Raw genomic sequence first — 22038 nt, 5'->3', positions numbered from 1 at the left:
GAGATTGGAGTAGAACGATCATATCTGGATCACTCTTAAGATAAAATAGACTGGTTTTCTTATGCAATGAATCAGGCTACATATCAGGGCATGCATATGTTTGTGTTAAGTTGCTTCAGTCATGTCTGACTCTTTGTGACCCTGTGAACTGTAGCCTATCAGGCTTCTCTGTCCATAGGATTCTCTAGTCAAGAATACTGCAGGGTTGCTATTTCCTACTCCAGGGGATCTACTCAACCCAAGATGGAGCCTGCATCTCTCATGTCCCCCTGCACCGGCCAGTGGGTTCTTTACCACTAGCGCCACATAAAAAGCCCTTCCATATCAGAGCATGCCTAAATGGTATTCTCCATCATTCACCAATCTGAAAGGTGGACTGCTGTTCATTTCTCGGCACCACTATCTTCAACCCCATTCTGTCTTGTTTTTTTTTTTTTTTTCCTGAGGGAGTTTCTAGAGAGAAAGATTCTGTGAAGTTTTCTACGAAGAAAAAGACAACTGCATTAGAGAGAATGCACTATTATAGGAAATAGTCATTTGTATATTTGCAAATACTAACCAAGCATGGCAGTTAAGAACATAGACTCTATAACTACTTTTTGGGTTAAAGAGCCAGATTCACTGTGTGAGCTTAAGCAAGTTATTTAATCTGAATACATCAATTTCATCATCTGTAAAATGGATACAATATAAACACCGTGCAGTTTTGTGAGATTAAAAACATGAATTCATGTAAAGTGCTTGACATATAGTGAGAACTCAAATGTTAAATATCATTATTAGATGCTGTCATATTTTAGGAAACTGCTAACTTACTAGGAGGAAAACGTTCTTTCCTAGCAAAATAAAAGTGATAATCTTTATGGAAATGATGGCTAGCACACATTTCTGGGAGAAATACACTTGTATGTACAAGTATGTGTGCTGATTTTAGTTACCTGACAAAATATTTCAGGTAGATGATTATTTCATATCATTGTGCCCTCATATTTTAAGAGGAAGTGACCGATCACAATATTTAGCCACCCTCCCTGATCTCTGTCTACTGGCATTGGTCATGACTGAACTGATGGTGTGAAGATCAAAGTCCAGAATTATGAACCCAGAAAGTAAAGATATTTCTTCTAGACTTGGCTATTAGGGGTTTAACCTTCAAGCCAATAATATAGACAACCCAGTGTGGGCTGGTACTCCACCACGATTTAATGGTATCTGTTCATTTCCCCTTCTTTCCCTAATTATACAAAAAAAAAAAAAAAAAAGGAAAGATAGGATTGGGGAAGGAATAAGTCTATGATACTAGAATCCTACTGTTTCTAGCATGCATCATCTAATGTCTCAAGCCAGCTATACAATTTATCTTAAAGATCTGGTTCTGCCTAGCAGAGATTTAACTTTGTTTAGCTTTCACTTGAGAAATTGTAATTAGTGATTCATAGTCCATTCTGTTGGATTTGTTGTGATTAAATTCATCTAACTTTATATTCTGTTTTTAATATATTTTTGGTAATATTAATGCAGAAAGTATGGTAATATATCCTCCTATATAAGGATTATAGTTGATTTCTTAAAATTATATACTATATTTAAAGTATATATTTTATGATTCTTAATTGTTGGATGGAAAATATGTTATATGTGAAGGTTTAGAAAAATTCTCTGCTTGCATTTTTCCTTCATTTGAGTCATACACTTCAGCTATAAAGTATGTAATAGTGTCTGCTTTAGCCAAAAGAAAAAGTCCCACCTTTTGGAGCTATAAAATATACAGAATTGAAAGCTGGCACCTAATATATTTTTCATTAGGTACAGATGTTCAATGTAAAATTCCACAAATATTCATGAAAAACAGGATAACAAAAATTTTTTCAGGTATAATTCAGAAAAAATAAAAGTCATACCAAAAGGTAAATTGCTAATGACTTTTTAATGAACACCATTTTTCTTTTTATGACTTAGAAGTTCTTTTAAATTTACTGTACCCTTGTCACTTAACACTATAATAGCATCTTTAAGTTTAGATAAAGTTTACCTTCTTTACCTTGACATATTAAAAAAATATTTTTAATATTTATTTTTTATGCTTGTTTGTAAAATAACTTTCTTATTATTGTTAGAAATGCAATATAATATGGTGAATATATAATAAAAATTCTGTTATGCTGGCTTTTTGTATCTTGAGACTACTACTTTAATTCCTTAATTGAGTTGAACTGCATACGATTTTGAAATAGTAATAGTTCTGTATAGACTATCTCTGTGGTGAGTACTTAAAGCTACTGATGTTTTGCCACCTGCAGAAATCATTATTCTAACTGAGGGCTAAAATGTGAACTATCCAGTAGGGAAAAAAGAACATAAAAAAAGTAATTCTTTTTCCTCTTTCACCTGCCCTTCCCCCCCAAACTATAAAAAAAAAAAATCATTTAAAACAGATGTTTCTTAAAGACCAAATGAATTAGATATTGTGAGTTTAACCTTAAGCCAGTAGTTTATCTCTTGTTCCAGTTGGTTTATATTTATCTTAAGTGTTCGCAGAATTGAACTACATACATTTTTCTCAAGATAAAATGTAGTCCTATGACTCTCTGTGTAAAACTTTAAAATACCTCCTTTTTATTTTTTTTGCCTCACTACTTTTCACAAAAATAATACCCAACATTTTCTCAGAGTTTTACAAGAGTTTGTTTCTTCATTTGTTAATTCACATGCCCACTGAACAAATTTACTAGGTGCATTCTATGTAAGTAACATTCTGCTTACCTCTCTAGGAACACACATGCAAAATGATATATACCTCAAAAGGTTTTTAATGTACTGATGATGACAGGAACTTTATGCAAAACATATCAGCCATAAAGGAAGTTTGATGAGTGTCAGACTGAGTGATACTCATGAGTATGAACATATAGAAAGGCAATCAATTGTGCTCGGAGAATCTCTCTGGATTTCTAATTAAAAGTAGAATTTGGCTAGGCAGATAAAAGCTAAGGGGGTGTTGCAGGCAGAGGCCATGCCTAGAACAAGGGCATCAGAGTGGAAATGGCAAGGTCTGCTAATGGACCTGGGAAGGCAGGGTGCAGACCAGGAGCAGGGTATAAGGAAGTTCAAATAGAAAGGTTGACTAGCAACATATGAGAAGACTTAGTATACTGGGTTAAAGTGTGTATGTTTTATCTTTTAGGTAGAAGACAAGATTAGGGACTATGCCACAAAGATGAAGATTGACTCAGTGAGGATTGTGTTTAGCAATATTAACTTTGGTGGTGATTATGGAGACAGAAGTTGAGGATTTGAAGACTAGTCATTGCTCTTGTTGATAGAGTTTAGGTATCAGATTATGAATTTTTTATTAAGATTATGGTTCTAGAAACAGAAGGAAACATGTATTCTGATAATTAGAAAACTAGGAAAAGGAAAGAGCTTTGGGAAGGGAGTTTTGAGGAACATTTAAGAAAGAGATTAATGGTTTTATAGAGCTGAGGGGATGAAGCAATCAAGAGAGATAAAGAATACAGTTTCTTTGGGGGGAGACAAAAATGTACTAACATTGACTGTGATGATAATTGTACAATTCTGTGAATATATTAAAATTCATTGAATTATGTACTTTAAATGTGTGAATTATAAGATATGTGAATCATATCAAAATAAAGCTGTTACAAAGTGAAAGAAAAACAGAAGAAAGAAAATATACTTTGAGAGCATGTAAGGAAGAAGGAAAATAACTTTTACCCATTGAAATGTCAGGGATGGATAACTGTGAATCATGTTCCTAAGAGTGGTAATTGAAGCTATGGATGTTTGTGAGGAGAGGCAAAAAAGCCGAGATATGAACCTAATAATTCCATACTTTAAGCACTGGGTCAGAAAGGGGAAGAATGGGTAGAGGGATAGTGTTTTCTTATAGAGAGTTTATTACTTGCATTAACTTTACCTGTATTATAGTGTCAACTTGAAAAAATGGACAAAGTGACAGTTGTGAGTTAAGTTTCATTTGGGGCCAAATGAGGACTGTGGCCAAGAAGACAGCACCTCAGATCGCTCTGAGAGACTGATCCAAAGAGGCAGGGAGGAAAGGTCAGGACATATGTGATTTTGGTGAAAGGAAATACATGCAATCAAGTACATATTTTTCCAGATTTCTGCTAGTCCCATGAAACTTTTTGCTAGTCATGAGAAACAGTGGCCACTGTGAAGGATTTTAGTGTTTCCCTAGATATGAGGGGTTTTCCCTGGTGGCTCAGAGGGTAAACAATCTGCCTGCAATGTGGGAGACATGGGTTCGTTCCCTGGGTTGGGAAGATCCCCTAGAGAAGGAAATGGCAACCCACTCCAGTATTCTTGCCTGGAGAATCCCATGGATGGAGGAGGCTGATAGGCTACAAAGAGTCGGACACAACTGAGCGACTTCACTTTCCTTTCCTAGATATGAGGAGATAAAGGAATTGGGCTCATAAAGAGATCAAATTGAGACCAAAGGAAAACATAAAATTCCAAAGAAGCCATTTTTTTTTTTCCAGTGATCTCCTATCCCAGATATGTAACTCAGCAGGAAATAGAATTTTGGTGATTAAAACTGCATCAAATATGTTGGCATGAGTGTCACATTTGGGTTGGGGAATGATTGTGCTTTTATAAGACTTCTTTTTGTTATTGCAGGGAAGGAAATTACGGCAGAGACTTTTATGGAGAAGTTGGATAATGGTGCCTTGCTCTGTCAGCTTGCAGAAACTGTGCAGGAGAAATTCAAAGAAAGCATGGACACGGCCAAGCCCACCAAGGTAAAAGATTACAAGGCAAAATCACTCACTGTCAGATGGTGGACTGCATTTGCGATAGCTTAGAAATTGAGTTTAATTGGAGGATTTTGTTGTGAATGGATGCATTAATTCCTCTATTAACAACACTCAAATTACAGATGATCCTTTTGGTTACGTTTAATTAAATAGAAGGTTATGGAAATTGATGGAATTAATAGCAAACAAATACTGTATATAAACTGGTTGAATCTGATATATTGATTTAAAAAGTAGCAAAGAAATAATGCGTCATCAGGCAATGAACAAAATCTAGCTAAGAAAGACATACTGAATAGGTCTTTGTTTCCAAATAGAATTATTACGGCTATATGTTAGAACAAAATATCTAGAATATGTACTTTTTTGCTCTTTTTAAGTAAGCAGTAGATTGAACTAAGTAACTGGACAAATTATTTTCTTTCTGATTGTTCAGATTTCTTTTCTGCACATTGTTCTAATACTTTCCCTAGCTATTATGAACACATAATAAAAGCGTGGTGTTAGTTATTTTTGAAGGGAACATGTAGATGAAACTTTTCTTAATTTTACACAGAGAAGGAAAAGAGGTAAGAAAAAATGAGGTTAAAATAATATTAAGACAGCTTAAAAGAAAAAGAAAAAAAAAAACTTTCTGCAACTCTGGCAAAAGAAAAAGAAAAGCTGATTATGTAAAGTTTCTTTATGATTACTGAACTAAAAACCTAAACAAAAGATCAAGCTCCCTGAATTAATATATCTCTTTTCATAGCACTGTAGTTAGTTTGGGGATAAATTTTTCTTTAGTTTTTTATATCAGTCTGTAAAGTATTACATAGTATACAAAGCTCCTCCACTTTTTTTATCATCTTAAAAACAGCTCTGTGAAAGAGTTCAGTGGCTCCCAAACCTTGCTGGGACTGTGGGGCCTGGCTCCTTTACCTAAACATTCCAATTTAATCCATATGGAGAGGGATCTGGGGGTTGGGGTGTCTAAACAACTCTGCAGGTGATTCTGATGTGCAGCAAAGTTTGGGAACCACTGAGTTCATTTTTCTGCATTTAGATGCAGATTAGATGATTTGTGAAAGATCACCCTGCTAGTAAATGATGGAGCAAGAGCTTGGCATAGAGGTCCTCTTTCCAAGTCAAGTGCTCTTTCATTTTGGTTCTCTGTGCATAGCTTAGACATGAAGAAATTGCTTATGAAAATACAAATTTAATATTAGAACTGTTAGGACACCTATTTTTCTCTGTGGCTTCCATTATAATGTAATTGGCCTCTACTTCTGTTCACTAATGAGAAAACATGATGCCCAGTAGGACAATGTGTATAGAAAATTTACTCTAAAATAATTAACAGAGGAAAAAAAGTTTTGTGCCTAGACTTGTTTGAAAGCATAACCTTATTTATGCAACCTCTATTTGTATTATTTATTGTTGAGAAAAGAAAGCTCATTGTCTCGTTATTAAGATCTTGAACTCTTCCAATTAACAAAGTGTAAACAAGGTACAGTTTTCTGGTTTTATTTTGTAAACTTCTGCTTTTTAAAACAGAAACTAAGATCCTTGAACAGAATTATAAGACTGTCAAGTGTAAGATAACCCCCAAAGCATTACTCTATTGCACAAAGGCTTTGATATTGAACAGATTATGCTTGGGTTCTAGTTTTATTATTTATTGAGTGGGTGTGTCTGAGCCTTGGCTTCATTATCTGTAAAATAGGATTAAAAAGCATGTTTTTGTGCCTCCCAGAGAGTATGACACAAAAAAACTCATGATAAACGTTACCCCTTTTCCCCATCTGAGATAGTTAAAAGATCCTGATGAGAATTTTAGATTAACTAGAGGAAATCAGAAAAAAAGTACTTTGTGAAAGTTTAGAGTTAGCATGTAGCTGTTATATCCAAATATAAGTATATTTGCCCCAAATCTCCATAAAAATATGTAATATTGAGGATAGCTAGAGGTCAAGAGTTTGCTAGCTATTTCCTTTGAAACATTTATTTCAAATTATATTATTTTTATAATAAAACTATAAAACATAAAAAGAAACAAAGGAAATTTTTCTTTCAAAGTGAGTAAAACTGCAACAGGATTTTATTAAACAACTTGAAGTACTTTCTTGACCCTAAGTCATTTGTTTAAGTGAAAAAAAAAAACTCGTGTATTTTGATTATGATAAACATATTTTAGCATAAAAGCGCAATCATCATAATTAAACAAGCGTAGATTTTTAAAAACCCATTATGACCTAACTTTCAATGCTTCGAAAGTCAAATTTATTCTGAGTTAGAAGTTAACACAATTGCTTTTGACTGAATTGCCTTCTGTGCCCTTGGCAAAATTCATATATTTCACAACTTACTTCCAAAGCAGCTTAAATCAAAATAGCATGTGCTTTATTTTATGAAAAATGCAAAGACAGCTAGTTTTTCTTTTTTTGAGTTTTACGAGAAATTTTCCAAAAGATGAAAAGCCAAATGGCTAATATCTTCATAGCTATTATTGTTCAAAATATAATTTTGTCACAATTCATGGTTTTTCAATCCATCTTTGTCTATAAACAGAAATAGTTGTTATATGAGATTCTACAACATTTGTTATTATTAAATCTAAATTTAAACCAGAATAGACTTACTAAAACCCAGGTAGTTGAGTTTAAATGGACTATTTCCCTTAGGAAAAAAAGGAGACTTTCAAATTAAAGGTTATAATATTGTTTGCTTACGTGTGTAAGTAATTATTTTCCACCTTGGCATTTTAAAATTTAAGAACAACTGTGGAAAAGATAGATAAGCTGACCAATTACTTTGCTGAATTCGTGAAACTATTATGTTTAGGAAGATGTTGCTGCTGCTAAGTCGCTTCAGTCATGTCTGACTCTGTGCGACCCCATAGACGGCAGCTAACTAGGCACCTCTGTCCCTGGGATTCTCCAGGCAAGAATACTGGAGTGGAGGAAGATATTAGAATTACTTTAAAAAATCAACAACAAATTTGATCCCATCTAAAGTCACGTAGTAGGAAATCCTTTGTAATTTTTTTACAGCAGCTTAAATCTCATGTTCTTATTCTCATAGTAATATTTTTACTTTTCCTGATTGATAGTTAATTTGGGAATTTTACAGCTGTGTAAACACATTAGAGTGAGTAAGTTATGTCTGGTATGTGTGAAGCATGTCTGTGTTAAGAGTGATTTAAGCACTATTAATATTTGCAAGTAAATTGAATAAATAGGTTAGACAGTTTACATATTTAATATTTTAGTTATAAATGCATGACTCATAGCCTATTCTGACTTAATAAAATACCCTGAATGAAAATAAATTATATCCTATGATTCTTTCCAAGCATCAGTGGATCAATTTAAAAAATAGCCACTCTATATTCTTAGCTGTGAGTAGTTAATCTTAGCCTTTGGGTTTTCTCATTTTGCATAGGAGTAATGCAGAGATTTCACAAAGTTAGGCCATAGTTGGGTAGAAGCATTTGAGTCCAGTGGGCTGCAAGTGAATGTATAATTTGGTTTTGATTAGTTTAAATATACCATAATCTGATCAATTCATTATAAATATAAATTTTAATAATCCAGGAGCTGAGGAAATTTAACAGTAAAAATCTGAACAGAATTAACTTTCCAATATCCTACTGAGATATGAAAACCAAAACAAGTGATAAGTCCAAGGTTAGGTTTTATGCCTTTTGACCCTTAGTTGCCTGACTCAACTTGGCATCTCTAATCAAAACAAAATAATCATTACATCAATATATGAACTTTCATGTCCTGGTCTAAAGAGTTCAATTGCATGAACCCTTTCTTATTGTATATTTACTGTTTTTCTTCCCAGTCATAACTTGCTGATTCGTGTACACGATTCTCTGAACCACTGGGGCATTGACATGGTGCAAAAATATTCAAAAGATTCAACCTCTCTTTTTCTCCTAACATTCCTTTCTGTTTGTCTCATTTATCTTAAGAGACTCTACCCCAGACATCAGAGTTCCCCTAGGTTCAGAGCTTCCTTTGACTTCAAAGAGCCCTGGGTGGTTAGATCAGGTTTGAAGTACATGAAGGGAAAAAGAAAAAAAAAAAAGAAGTTCTGTTACTTGGTAAATGCTGCATTATGCTCCAGTGAAGGAACTGAGCTTTCAGCTTCTAAATGTGGAATCCAGCCCTTGTTTACGGCAAAGGGGAAAGAACATCCTAGTCAGATAGAATACCCAGAGTACATCTGCCCATCAAGAATACCTGGTTCTCTGAGCTGTGAGATCGCAGTATCTGAGGATGTTGTATCATCCAGGAATTAAATACGACATAAATATTAGAGTTTTTCCCCTCAAAAATCAATAGCACATTTTGTTGAGAGAATATCTTATCAAGATTGAATTCAGAGAAATTGAGAAATATGTGTGTATGGCTGATATCTCTGACAGAACAGGAAAGTTTGGTAGAGGTGATAAAAGGTTATTGAAAAGAAAATCTCAGCTGTGATTATTCTACAGGAATCTGTATCTAGCTATGCAACTAAAATAGCTGAATATTTCCTAAGAAATCCATGATTTTGAAATGCCAATATATTATCAGTATTAAACCAACAGAGTAAATCATGACAAGAAGGAGGAAATATAGGTAGAATGATATAGAAATAAATGATTTTTGATGGGCTATCTTGCTGCCTGGGTTTGAGAAGAAAAAAATAGGAAAGTCAGTAATAAAGTCAAATTCCTTAGAACTAAAGGAAATGAATATAAATATTTTTAAATTTTGAATAAAGTTAATTATTTCCTATTATAAAAGTTAAATTCTCTTGTCCTTATTTCTCTGAGTCCCTGAACACTGGACAAAATTTTCATCTCTAGCTTAGATTAATGAAATGTCTTGCTTAAAGTTTTGATCTTTGAGAGTTTTTTTCTGTTCTGTACCTTCTTACAGTGCATGCATGCTTAGTTGCTCAGCTGTGTCCAACTCTCTGTGACGCTATAGACTGTAGCCTGCCAGGCTCCTCTATTTATAGGGTTTTCCAGGCAAAAAGTGATACACCTGAATGGGGCTTGTGTGCTATAGCATAAATGTTGTGTATAACATGGAATGATATGAAAACACTCCTGACTATTTTTTCACCCATTGTCAACTAGGCATAGTTGACTTGATGTGGGTTTACATGTGCAGACTGAGGAAAAAATGTAGTGTGAAAAGGTGGGTAGGATAGGAAGTGAATAATGTGCTAATGGAATTTACCTGGATCTTCAGGCCTGATTGAACTAATCCTGTAGGTGACACTTTTACTCCATGGTAGAGTATTGCTGAGTACAACTGAAAATATGGCCAAGTGGATTATCTGACACTAAGTTCGTTATAAACCATTTAAGTTTCATTGGCGTTCAGTTCAGTTCAGTTCAGTCACTCAGTCGTGTTCGACTCTTCGTGACCCCATGAATCGCAGCACGCCAGGCCTCCCTGTCTATCACCATCTCCTGGAGTTCACTCAGACTCACGTCCATCGAGTCAGTGATGCCATCCAGCCATCTCATCCTCTGTCGTCCCCTTCTCCTCCTGCCCACTCCCAGCATCAGAGTCTTTTCCAATGAGTCAACTCTTCGCATGAGGTGGCCAAAGTACTGGAGTTTCAGCTTTAGCATCATTCGTTCCAAAGAAATCCCAGGGTTGATCTCCTTCAGAATGGACTGGTTGGATCTCCTTGCAGTCCAAGGGACTCTCAAGAGTCTTCTCCAACACCACAGTTCAAAAGCATCAATCCTTCAGCACTCAGCCTTCTTCACAGTCCAACTCTCACATCCATACATGACCACAGGAAAAACCATAGCCTTGACTAGCTTGACCTTAGTCGGCAAAGTAATGTCTCTGCTTTTGAATAGGCTATCTAGGTTGGTCATAACTTTTCTTCCAAGGAGTAAGCATCGTTTAATTTCATGGCTGCAATCACCATCTGCAGTGATTTAGGAGCCCCCAAAAATAAAGTCTGACACTGTTTCCACTGTTTCCCCATCTATTTCCCATGCAGTGATGGGACCGGACACCATGATCTTTGTTTTCTGAATGTTGAGCTTTAAGCCAACTTTTTCACTCTCCTCTTTCACTTTCATCAAGAGGCTTTTTAGCTCCTCTTTACTTTCTGCCATAAGGGTGGTGTCATCTGCATATCTGAGGTTATTGATATTTCTCCCGGCAATCTTGATTCCAGCTTGTGTTTCTTCCAGTCCAGCATTTCTCATGATGTACTCTGCATAGAAGTTAAATAAGCAGGGTGACAATATACAGCCTTGACGTACTCCTTTTCCTATTTGGAACCAGTCTGTTGTTCCATGTCAAGTATCCTAAAACTGAGATTCATCCTCCATCAGACAACCATAGCTAGCTAGGAACTCTTGAATGATGTCCTTTACAAACAAGGCAATTTTCCTATATTGTCTAACGCTACTGGACTCAGAAACATTTTTTTGTTGGCAAAACTCCATTCCTGGATACTCATGGAATTGTTTTACACCCGATAGAATGAATATATTTTATGAAGTCATCTAGTTTTCCTCCTATTCCTGCTCTTCAATATCAAATCAGTAAAATATCGTGATAGTGGAAGAGTTTGATATCTTGTGGGATGTTGAAATCCTCATGGTCCCTACAGGTTATGTCACGGAGCTGAAGCTGATGTGCAAGATAGTAAGTGCTCTGTTATTTTTGTCAAGTATATGTAAATTGCTTCTGGAGTTTTCTCTTTGTCAGGGTTAAGAAAATTACATTTTCCATACTAATAGATGCATGCCAAGTACCAGAATATTTATTCTTACATTTCAGTGAAAAGACCACATCTGGAACAACTACATCTGGATAGTAGTATGAATTCCTGAATTTTTTTCAAAATTGTGATATCTTAATTGGTCCTTCTATCAAATATGAATTTATTTCCTGTCTCAGGGAATAAAAATTCTGAAAACTGCTAAGAATACCCATACCAAATACACATTCAGGAAAAAAAAAAATTTAACCACTGATGTGTTCAAAGGCACAATAGTCATAGTGTAACATGGACTTAGGTCAGGTACCTGTCTATCTCCTGATCCCCACAAGGCATATCCATCTCCCTAAAGCATAGTAAACAGTTGAGGTCGCTTTGATTATTAGAAGGAAGCTTTACAGTAAAGGCTTGAGGTCGGCATCCCTTTCATTCACTGGGCTCTGGGTCCACAAATTGGCTCTTGTCTGTTAGAGCACCTGCACCATATTATGATATTTAGCTATTGCCTTGTTCTTTATTTATTCCTTTATTCTACTCTAAGATCCTTGAAAACATGGTTTGTGTTTCATTCACATATGGGTCCATCATAATAACTGGCATATAGGTGCTCAGTTGAGATGTTTTGGATGAATAAATAAGTGAATGAGTGAATCAATGGATTAATGCAGACATTTACTTGCAGATCCAGATGTTATTATGAGATGATTTTTTAATCCTTAAGACTTCAATTCTTATCAAGTTGGAAATTCCTTCCTCTGCTGGTTTTGCTTGGCTCAAAAGTCTTTGACCTATTAATACAAAATCATATGGAACAAAATTGACTTTCTAAGGAATGGACAAAGCAGGAGATTGGAGAATTTTAGGGTGGTGCAGTGGAAGAACAAGGGTCTAAGGACATTAAAAGTACTGACAAGAGATGGCCTGAAGCAATAGACCACGGAGGTCTAAACTAGTTAGGAAGGGAATGTTGGAGGAGGTTGGTTATTTAGTTAATTGTAGGTGTTATTTTATATTCACATGTCACATTTATTATTTGAGTTCAGAGCGTTAGCTACAACTAAAAATGATGATACAAAGAACATATTAATATCCAAATGTTTTATTCACTTTGAGGATTTTATTTCAATGCCTGTTTATAATGTTTGCCATAGTTCCTGAAAAATAAAGATGAGATGAGTGATAACCTATAGTTTTATGGGTTTGTTCACCATTGAGTATTGAGAGGAAGAATAATTGTAGGGCCTTTCATGTAATAGGTTCTCAAGAGATATTTTTGACCTGAAATGAAGTATTGTTACAGCAATTAAGGATTATGTTTTTCAATCACAGAAGAAGCCATAAAGATGAAATTGCCATGTTTCTTTCTTATTTTTCTTTGCATCTTTTTCTCAATAACTGCCTCTCAAGTCCAATAAAACAGTTGGTGAGTGAAATGGCACTATAAGAACTATCGTTTCATCTCAGCCCTTAATTAGCTATCTACCAAAACACTATTTAACAACCAAGGTAAAAGTCAAGTTTCTATAAAACTGTAAGAGGGAATCAGAGAATTTCAGTGCTCAGGAATAATAAGCAATAAATATTGCTACTGGCTTTCCAAAATTGTGTTATTTTATTCATTGATAGATAACTCAAAAAGAAAGATAAAAATGGTCATAAAGGGTAGCAAGTTCACATATTATCAGCCCTTAATAATATAGAATATTATAAACTATAAATATTTCATAATAATTGAGTCCTACTTATGTATGTCATTTTAAAATTTGATAGATAATTGGTGAGTTTATGTTAGGAACAGGAGATGATATTATTCACTTGGATATTTATGTATATATGTGTTGTTGGTGAAAAAGAGTATGGCATAAAGATAGACCCAAGGAATTTACTCTCTGGTAGGGAGAATATAAGGGGCTTCCCAGGGGGCACTAGTGATAAACAACCCGCCTGCCAATGCAGGAAACATAAAGAGACAGGTTTGATCCCTGGGTCTGGAAGACCCCCTGGAGGAGGGTATGGCAACCCACTCCTATATCCTTGCCTGGGAACCCCCGTGGATAGAGGAACCCAGCAGGCTGCAGTCCATGGGGCTGCAAAGAGTCAGACACTGCTGAAGCGACCTAGCATGCATGCAGGGAGAATATATGTATGTGGTAGTAGAGAGATTTTCAGATCAAGTAAAATATAATTTATCATGATTATGTTTACCTTCTTTCTTACTTACCTAGACCAGTAGGTGCTGACTTTTTTGTATGAGCAAAAACAAGTCATTTTTTCCCAAGTTCTGGTGTTCCTTTTACATTGGAGTTTACGTCTGATGAGCTTTTTGTGCTAAGAGATGTTAGAGAGGATGTTTTCAGCCCCATTGTAAAACTAGACAGAATTCCCACAATCCAAAATGAGGGGGAGAAGAAGAAAGGCCAGGTGAATTTGCCAAGTTTCAGAGGTTACAAGTTTATGTGGATCTGCTGATAAAGGCCTCTTCTTCAAATCTTTTTGGAAAACTGTTTCAAAAGTTCCAAGTGTAAGACAGTATTTAGTAATGTGAATGAGGGTTGCATTAAAGATATGTGAACCATAAGACAAAAAATAAAGCATGTTGAATTGAAATCCCAGAAAACGTGAAAAAAAATTGAAACAAACCCTGGATTAGAAGAAGGAAGCTCACACACACACACACACACACAACACACACACACAAGCATAGACATACACATTTTTTCATCTGCATCAGAGCACCAACAGAATGTTGCCCCCTGAGCATAAAAGCAAACCTGATCAAATTTTTCCATGATGATATCATCTCTTCCACTTACATGCTCACATCCTGCATTTTAACCGCATTCAGGCACATGGGCAAGACAAAATTGTAAAAAATAGTGTAACTGGGGAACTATTTTCATGATATTTGATAGCACTCATTGTGGTCACTGCTGTTTCAAAGCACTGTGGATATAGAATATTGTGTCAAGAAAAGTCACTCTCACCATATGGAAAGTAGAAAATCAATTAATTTAAAATGAGCTGTTACTAAATGCTTCGGAGAAATTCAGGTCATTTTAACAAATCAATAATGATTATGTATGCCATTTATTAATGGAGAACATAACCCAGATTTTATAATAAGAACATTTTTAAGTGGCTGAAAATCATGGCAAAAGGGTTTCTTTTTAATTTAAACATGTCTGGAGATTGCTAGATGAGTTAAAATATAAGTACTCACCATATTGACGTGTGTGTGGTCCAAGAGAGGTGGTACTGGTACATTACAGGCTAATGGCATAATGTTTTTTAGATGAGGTAACTGAGTTTACAGTATATAAAGCTTTTCAAATGTACCTTAAGCTTTTAGCGGCTGACTATATGAATACCGTCTATTGTTTCACTTAGTAGTTTGAAAATGCATTACATATCATGCATGAAGCTGTCTAGTATGTGTTCAGTGTTTATATTACTTTGCTAGTCATGTCTAATTTCACACCAGCATAGGCTGCTTGTCCAATGAATAGCTTGCTAGTACTACTGCTCCATATAAGAAATAAGCAGCAATTTGTGTATATATTTATATATGTATAATTATATACATATAAACTATATTATAAATTATAAAAGAGGAACAATACTGCATTTTGTCCCATGTTGTCATATTTGCTTTATTGTTTAAAGACTGAGAAGTAAATGTTTGACCTTTTTTCCTCAGATTAAATGAATTCCCTGTGATAGGATAATGAAGCAAGCATTTGTTCAATTCTTACTCTGGGCCAAATAAGCTTTTTACATGGATTAAATCATCAGATAGTGTAAAACTTAAGTTACATCATTTCAACTCATAGCTCAAAATTCTCCAATGGCACATTGACATACGTGGAGTAAAAGCTGAAATATTGCTAACAGTCTATAAGGCACTATATGCTCTGATTCCCAGCTACCTACCTGGTATGATTCCCTATGACTTTCCCCTCACCCAACTTTGCTGCAGCCGTGCAAGCTTCCTTGCTGTTCTCTGAACCCAACAGGCAGGTTCCACCCACCACAGGGCCTTTGCACTTACTTTTCTGTCTTCTTAGGGTTGTCTTTCTTCACATGTGTGTATGACTCGCCCCTCACTCCCTTCACATCTCTATTCAGATGTCATCTCTTGGCCGACACCGAACCACTGTATATAAAGTACCTTTTAAGGTTGTGCTTCTAGATTTGTCAACAAATAGTTATTGAATGGTAACTGTGTTCAAGATGTTCATAACTAAAAAGGAAAATAGTAAAGCATTACTCTTACCTCTCAAAGGGTTACAGTCTAGTTATGAAAATAAAATATGAATGCATAAAAATGCAGATATCAATGGTAAGTACTCAATAAATGGCATGTCTCAATGGTTCTCAAACTTTGTATCACCATAACATATATGGCATTGATGAAACTTTATCAATTGCTCAATAAACATTTATAAATGTTTATTGAGCAACTAAAATATGCAGGACAAGGTAACTTGTGGACTGGCAGGGAAGGGAGAATAACTTTAAGCTAATAATTACGCCAGCAGTAAATTATAGCTTTGTTACATCCAAGTATGGGAGAGTCCAAGTTATATGAGCAAGTAGGAAGACCTAACTTAGTCTTGTAGAAATATTTATCTATTATTCTGTAATAGGAATGGGCATTAGTCAGGCAGAGAGGGAGTAGTGAATGTTTCAAGTAAAGAAAATAGCACATATGAAAGCCCTTGAATATCAGAGAATGACTTTGAGGAACTAAAAGTAAATGAATGTATGGATACTAGAATTTAATAGTAGAGCGTCAAGAGATGAGACCAGTGCTAAGTTTTGTTGGATGTTGTCCTCTATTTTAAGAACAAAACTATACTATTTCACACTGTTTTAAGCAGGAACATGATCACGTATTTAAAAAGATAACATTAGCAGTGTGAAGAATGGATTAGAAGAGGTGAAAATGGGACTGAGGACCCACTTAGAAAACTATTGACCATTTAGCCTAGGATGGTAGCCTAAATACTGGAAAGAAGTAGGTGGTTTTGAGCTATACTTTTGGTGGGCTTGGCAGGATTTGGTGATGAATTAGATAGACTAGATAAGGGAGATTGGTTCAGGATCTCATAAATAAAGAAATGGATGACAGTGTTTTAATTTACAATTGAAAAGGCTGGGGAAGAGTTGAGTTGAGGGAAGATCATAAGTTTCTACATACTGTGCAAAATGCCCCCATTGGTACCCAGGAAGCACTGTGGGCTCTCTGCCATACCAACCCTTTAATTTCTGCTCAAGAAAAATACAAGCAAATGAGTAAGAGGGGGACTCTAGCATTAACCTTGAATATGCCTTAATTGCCATAGTCCTTAAAAGATATTCAGTTATAAACCATTAGATCAGTAGGTTGTTTTTTTTTTTTTAAATCACAAACATCTGTAGACTTAACTCTTAAATTGAAACACATCATTGTACACCAACGTCTACTGATACAGATAGGAGATTCTATAGGGGTTCAGGTAACAAGTCAATTTGTCAGCGTGCCCAGGAAGTTTCTGTGGAAACAGTGAAATTTGAATCTCCCAGACCTGCTATTAATAGATGGACAGAGAGAAAAGGCAAATACAAAGTAACTTTGTGGTTAATGAACCAAATATTGAAGTTGGAAAGATATAAGCATATTCTAGGAGTAGTGAACACTTGATTGATGTGAAGAGTTCATGAAGAGAATTTGGCACATGGACTGATTAAGCTGATGAACCTCAAAGCTACAAGGCTTAAGCGTTTGAGTCATTTGCAGACAGTGAGCTGGAGACTGAAAGCATTAAATTTAGAAACATTGATATGATGATGATGTTCAAATTTTGTTAGAAGGATTGGGGTTAAAGATAGGAAGAATGTTTTGTGAAGTTTCTGCCTTTGTTCATACATAAAATACTAAAGTATTTAGAGTAAGAGTGTCAATACTACATTGCATGGAGCAGGATATTTGAATACATATTTATTAGAAAATGGCAGTGAGCTGGACTACTTATTGGCCACAATAAGAAGGGATTAGGGATGAATCAAAGCAAAACTATGATTTTTGAGGTTTGAAAAACTACGATGATGTGGGGACAAAACTAACAGAATGAAGTTCTGTTTGGGAGAGAAATATAATAATTTGATAGCTATCCTGGATGGCAAGATATATAAGTGGAAATGAGGAATATTTTTGAGACTATGTCTATATGTTTTAGTGATCATTAAAACCCCCAACAGTTCACTGAAGCCACAGGCTGAATTTTATATCATTTTTCAAAAAGGTTCTCTTTGTTTCAGTTTTCTAACAAGCATTTATTTATACCTTACTACATGTCAGGCATTTTAAGAACTTATCGTATAAACTCATAAACATCCATCACAGCAACCCTATGATGTAGACACTATTATTAATGCCATTTCACATAAAGTGAAGTTGGTTTGCATACCTGAAGTTACATAAGTAGTAAATCAAGATTCCAGATTCAAATCCAGGCAGCCTAGCTCCGAAGTTTGTGCTTGTAACCATTCCATTCTGTTGCCTTTTGCTGGGCAAATGCTTTGGCTATACTCAGACTCGTATTTATCCAATAAATTTTCCATAAGCATTATTTGATAGATGCTTGAACTGTGGTGTTGGAGAAGACTCTTGAGAGTCCCTTGGACTGCAAGGAGGTCCAACCAGTCCATTCTGGAGATCAGCCCTAGGATTTCTTTGGAGGAAATGATACTGAAGCTGAAACTCCAATACTTTGGCCACCTCATGCAAAGAGTTGACTCATTGGAAAAGACTCTGATGCTGGGAGGGACTGGGGGCAGGAGGAGAAGGGGATGACAGAGGATGAGATGGCTGGATGGCATCACTGACTCGATAGATGCGAGTCTGAGTGAACTCTGGGAGTTGGTGATGGACAGGGAGGCCTGGTGTGCTGCGATTCATGGGGTCACAAAGAGTCGGACATGACTGAGCGACTGAACTGAGCTGAACTGAGGATGAGATGGTGAACAAAAGTGTACACTATTCCCTTCCTTCTGGACTAAACCATCTAGTGGGAGACAGTTGCTTATCAGTTAATCTCTCATGGAGACATGGCAGCAAGAGCACTTGCACATTGTGGATTTTAAGAAATTATGAAACAGAATTGAGGGGTGGTGTTTTGGAGTAAGTGATCCATCATCTGGGATTGAGAGGTAATTGGACAGAGATGTAGAAAGGACAGAGAACAGTTCTATGCACGGGCTGTGTGGCTGGAGGGAGAATGGTGAGGATGGGAGGGTGGGAACCGAAGCCAGTGTGGCTATGGAAGAGTGAAGGACCACGGAGGCCACTGTGTGCCCTGGAAGCCACTGTGGGAGTGGACGCCTAAGGGAGGGTATAGAGGCCACTGTGGGGGCCACTTTCCCATAGTGCGCCTATGGAAGTGAAGGGCCGTGGTCCTCAGGTCAGTAGGTAGAAGCCAGGCTAATACACACCATGGAAGCCACATTATAAGCGGCTCTCTGTCTTTATAAGCGGGCTTCCCTGGTGGCTCAGACAGTAAGGAATCTGCCTGCAATGCAGGAGACCTGGGTTCAGTCCCTGGATTGGGAAGATCCCCTGGAGAAGGAACTGGCAACCCATTCCAGTATTCTTGCCTGGAGAATTCCATGGAGAGAGGAGCCTTGCGGCCACAGTCCATGGGATCGCAAAAAGTCCAAAATGACTAAGCGACTAACACTTTTCTTCATGAATGTAAAATCTCAAACTTTTCCTATGTATTTGTGGGCTTATTTTATTAATTACAGATATGGTGATGTAACTGTTTTTCAACTCTCATCAGGGTATTTCATGTAAATAGACTGAAAGTAGACATGTATTTGAAAAAAATAACGTTAATTGGAGATAAACTATGGTCTAGGATTGGTAGTAGGCATTTTCCAAAATACCTTGTTTAATTCTCATAAGAAGTTACAAATGATGAACCTGAGGTTCCAAAGGTTAAATAGATTAAACGGGCATTCTTGATCATCATTTTGTTGCTGGTGATTTGCAGCCTTAAAACTTTCCTCTTTGAATTACTAAAAGTTTAAATCCCAGTGTTCCAAATTTACTGAGCATCTATGGAGATACCATTATGGGCATTTACAATGCCCCAACTCTGCAGTCCCATAAATTATTTTTAAAAAGTTGCTCAAAAAGTGTTTCAAAATCAGCACTAAAATAAAGAATTTCCTGGAATCCATCCATAAGGCAATCTTTGGACTTTTGAAAATGCTTTTCTTTATTGGATATCATATGGATGGATACTAAAAAGGAGTTTTCACCAAAGTATTAGAACCCTGTGAACTTGAAATCTGCTGCCAATAGTCATACATTATCATACCTTAGAATGTACAAAATGTTATTGGAAAGGAAAAATTTAAGATGCATTTTAAAATAATTTTCCTGTCTATTTCCTAAAGGTAATTTCTTGATTGTAGCAAGGACACAGAAAACTGACATACACTCTCAAAAACATTTTTTGAAATATCGTCAATTTGTTTGAGTTTCTATAAGTAATACTTAACAATTACTGTTCATTTTGTTGAGACTCTGAGGGACTGTCACACCTGACAGTCTAACACCTGTCAGTCTAACAGTCCTTTCTTTAAGAAATCTTTCATATTCAGAGAATGTTTCTCTTCCTTCCATTCAGATCTCACTGTTTCAGTCTGAATACTATAGCTGTGATTTAGAGGTGTTCCAAGATGGAAGTGGCAAAAGAAAAGTCACTGTTTTTTGCTTCTGTGGAAAAAAAAAAGTGAAAGTGTTAGTCGCTTAGTTGTGTCTGACTCTTTGTGACCCCGTGGACTATAGCCCACCAGGCTCCTCTGTCCATAGAATTCTCCAGATAAAAATACTGGAGTGGGTATCCATTCCCTTCCTCGGGGGATCTTCCTGACCCAGAGACAGAACCCAAGTCTCCTGCATTGCAGGCAGATGTGTTATGGTCTGAGCCATCAGGGAAGCCCAAACTTCTGTAGAATTGTCTAAAAAACCTTTTTTTATTCCTTCCTTCCACCTTTGACAACAAAAGATTTAGTTAATTTTCCAAATAATTAATATTTGGAAAATTTGCATATAATTGATTTAGTACTTCTTAGTTTAAAATGTTATTTCTTTATTTTTAAATTATTCCCCACTATGAACACAAGAGATTTTAAACTGGAAACCACATATATTTGCCTATAGATCTGATTGTTTAAATCGAAGTATTTTCATATTAAACTAGCCAGATTTCCAAATTATTCTGAAAAAATTGGAAGATCTAACAAGAAATTGTGACTGCATTTCTTTGTGGAAGCAATGAGTTAGAACTAAATAAATATGGCTGCCCCTCCTGAACATAGCAAGAGCTCTTTAGTTTTCCACAGTCTCTACCACTTCTTCTAGTCCCTTAGAGCTAGCCACTTCATTCTGTTATTTAATCTGCCTGACTTCTTCTGGGCCTTTGAGTTTATAATTTGTGGTTGAGATTACAATATTAGCAATTCTTGTTAGACATAAAATACCCTTGTGATCCTGGGCTAATTAACTTTCTGGTCTCATTTTCTCCTCCACATGCATTCTATACTCATCATAACATCCATGTCTCTGTCAGATTTTCACTTTATGGAATGTATTGCTCTTCATTTTTTAGGTTTGGTAAGAACTCAAATCCTTCAATTTTGTAAAATGTTGCTCCTTTGTGAGGCTTTTTTATAATGATGTCTGATCAACGTCTCCCCAAAGTTAAAGACACATCCTAACATTTTCTAGAGAACCAAATTTAAGCTTCTTTTCAAATACTTAAGCTTCTGTTATATTTCTTACCATATCATACCATGATTTTAAGTCTGTTCTCAAAGAAACAGAGTCTCCAGAAATGAACATTGGCCTTGTCTGCCTCCAGTACCTAATGTTAGAACTGGAGTAGAGTTGTGATTTAATAATGATTGGTTGAATTGAATCATATTAAATTTCTATTTAAAATTTTTAGAGAGCCTCACCAATTAACTGAATTTTCAAGTGTAGGACTAGACTTCAGGAATTTTTAAACTAATCTCTGTCTAGTCATATGTAAAGCATTAGTTGGGAGAACAGAAGCTTTTTATAGTAACATGGCATTTAGATAATGATTCCCATGTGGATGTATATGTAAAATTAGGCACAATGCAAATAAAAATGGAAATAATCCATTTCTTGTTGAATTTCCTATATTTTCTCCACTGTAAAGCATCTGGTGCTTCTTAAATAACTATCAATTACATAATAAGTTTTTCATAGAATTTAATTTTTAGAATAGCTTTAGATTCGTAGCAAAATTGAGCAAAAAGTGTAGAAGAACGGTACATTTGTTGTAATCAATGAATCCACATTGATGTGTCACTTGCCACCCAAAGTCCGTTGTAACATTTAGGTTCACTCTTGGTGTTGTACATTCTATGGGGTCTGACAAATTTATAATGACATATATATGCCATTATAGTATCATTCATAACA

General features: G+C 35.7%; 1 protein-coding gene across 1 annotated transcript in view; it reads left to right on the top strand.

Annotated features, from left to right (window-relative positions):
• Positions 1–22038, top strand: part of GAS2 (growth arrest specific 2) — a 127945-nt gene that overhangs the window by 7301 nt on the left and 98606 nt on the right. The window contains exon 2 of the mRNA XM_052662277.1: positions 4663–4784. Coding sequence (XP_052518237.1) covers positions 4663–4784 — 122 coding nt within the window. The remainder of the gene's footprint in view (positions 1–4662; positions 4785–22038) is intronic.

Source organism: Budorcas taxicolor, chromosome 25 (assembly GCF_023091745.1).
Source record: "Budorcas taxicolor isolate Tak-1 chromosome 25, Takin1.1, whole genome shotgun sequence".
In the NCBI taxonomy this organism is placed as follows: domain Eukaryota; kingdom Metazoa; phylum Chordata; class Mammalia; order Artiodactyla; family Bovidae; genus Budorcas; species Budorcas taxicolor.
The sequence above is the reverse complement of the archived record's forward strand: the minus strand, read 5'-3'. Positions and strand labels throughout refer to the sequence as shown.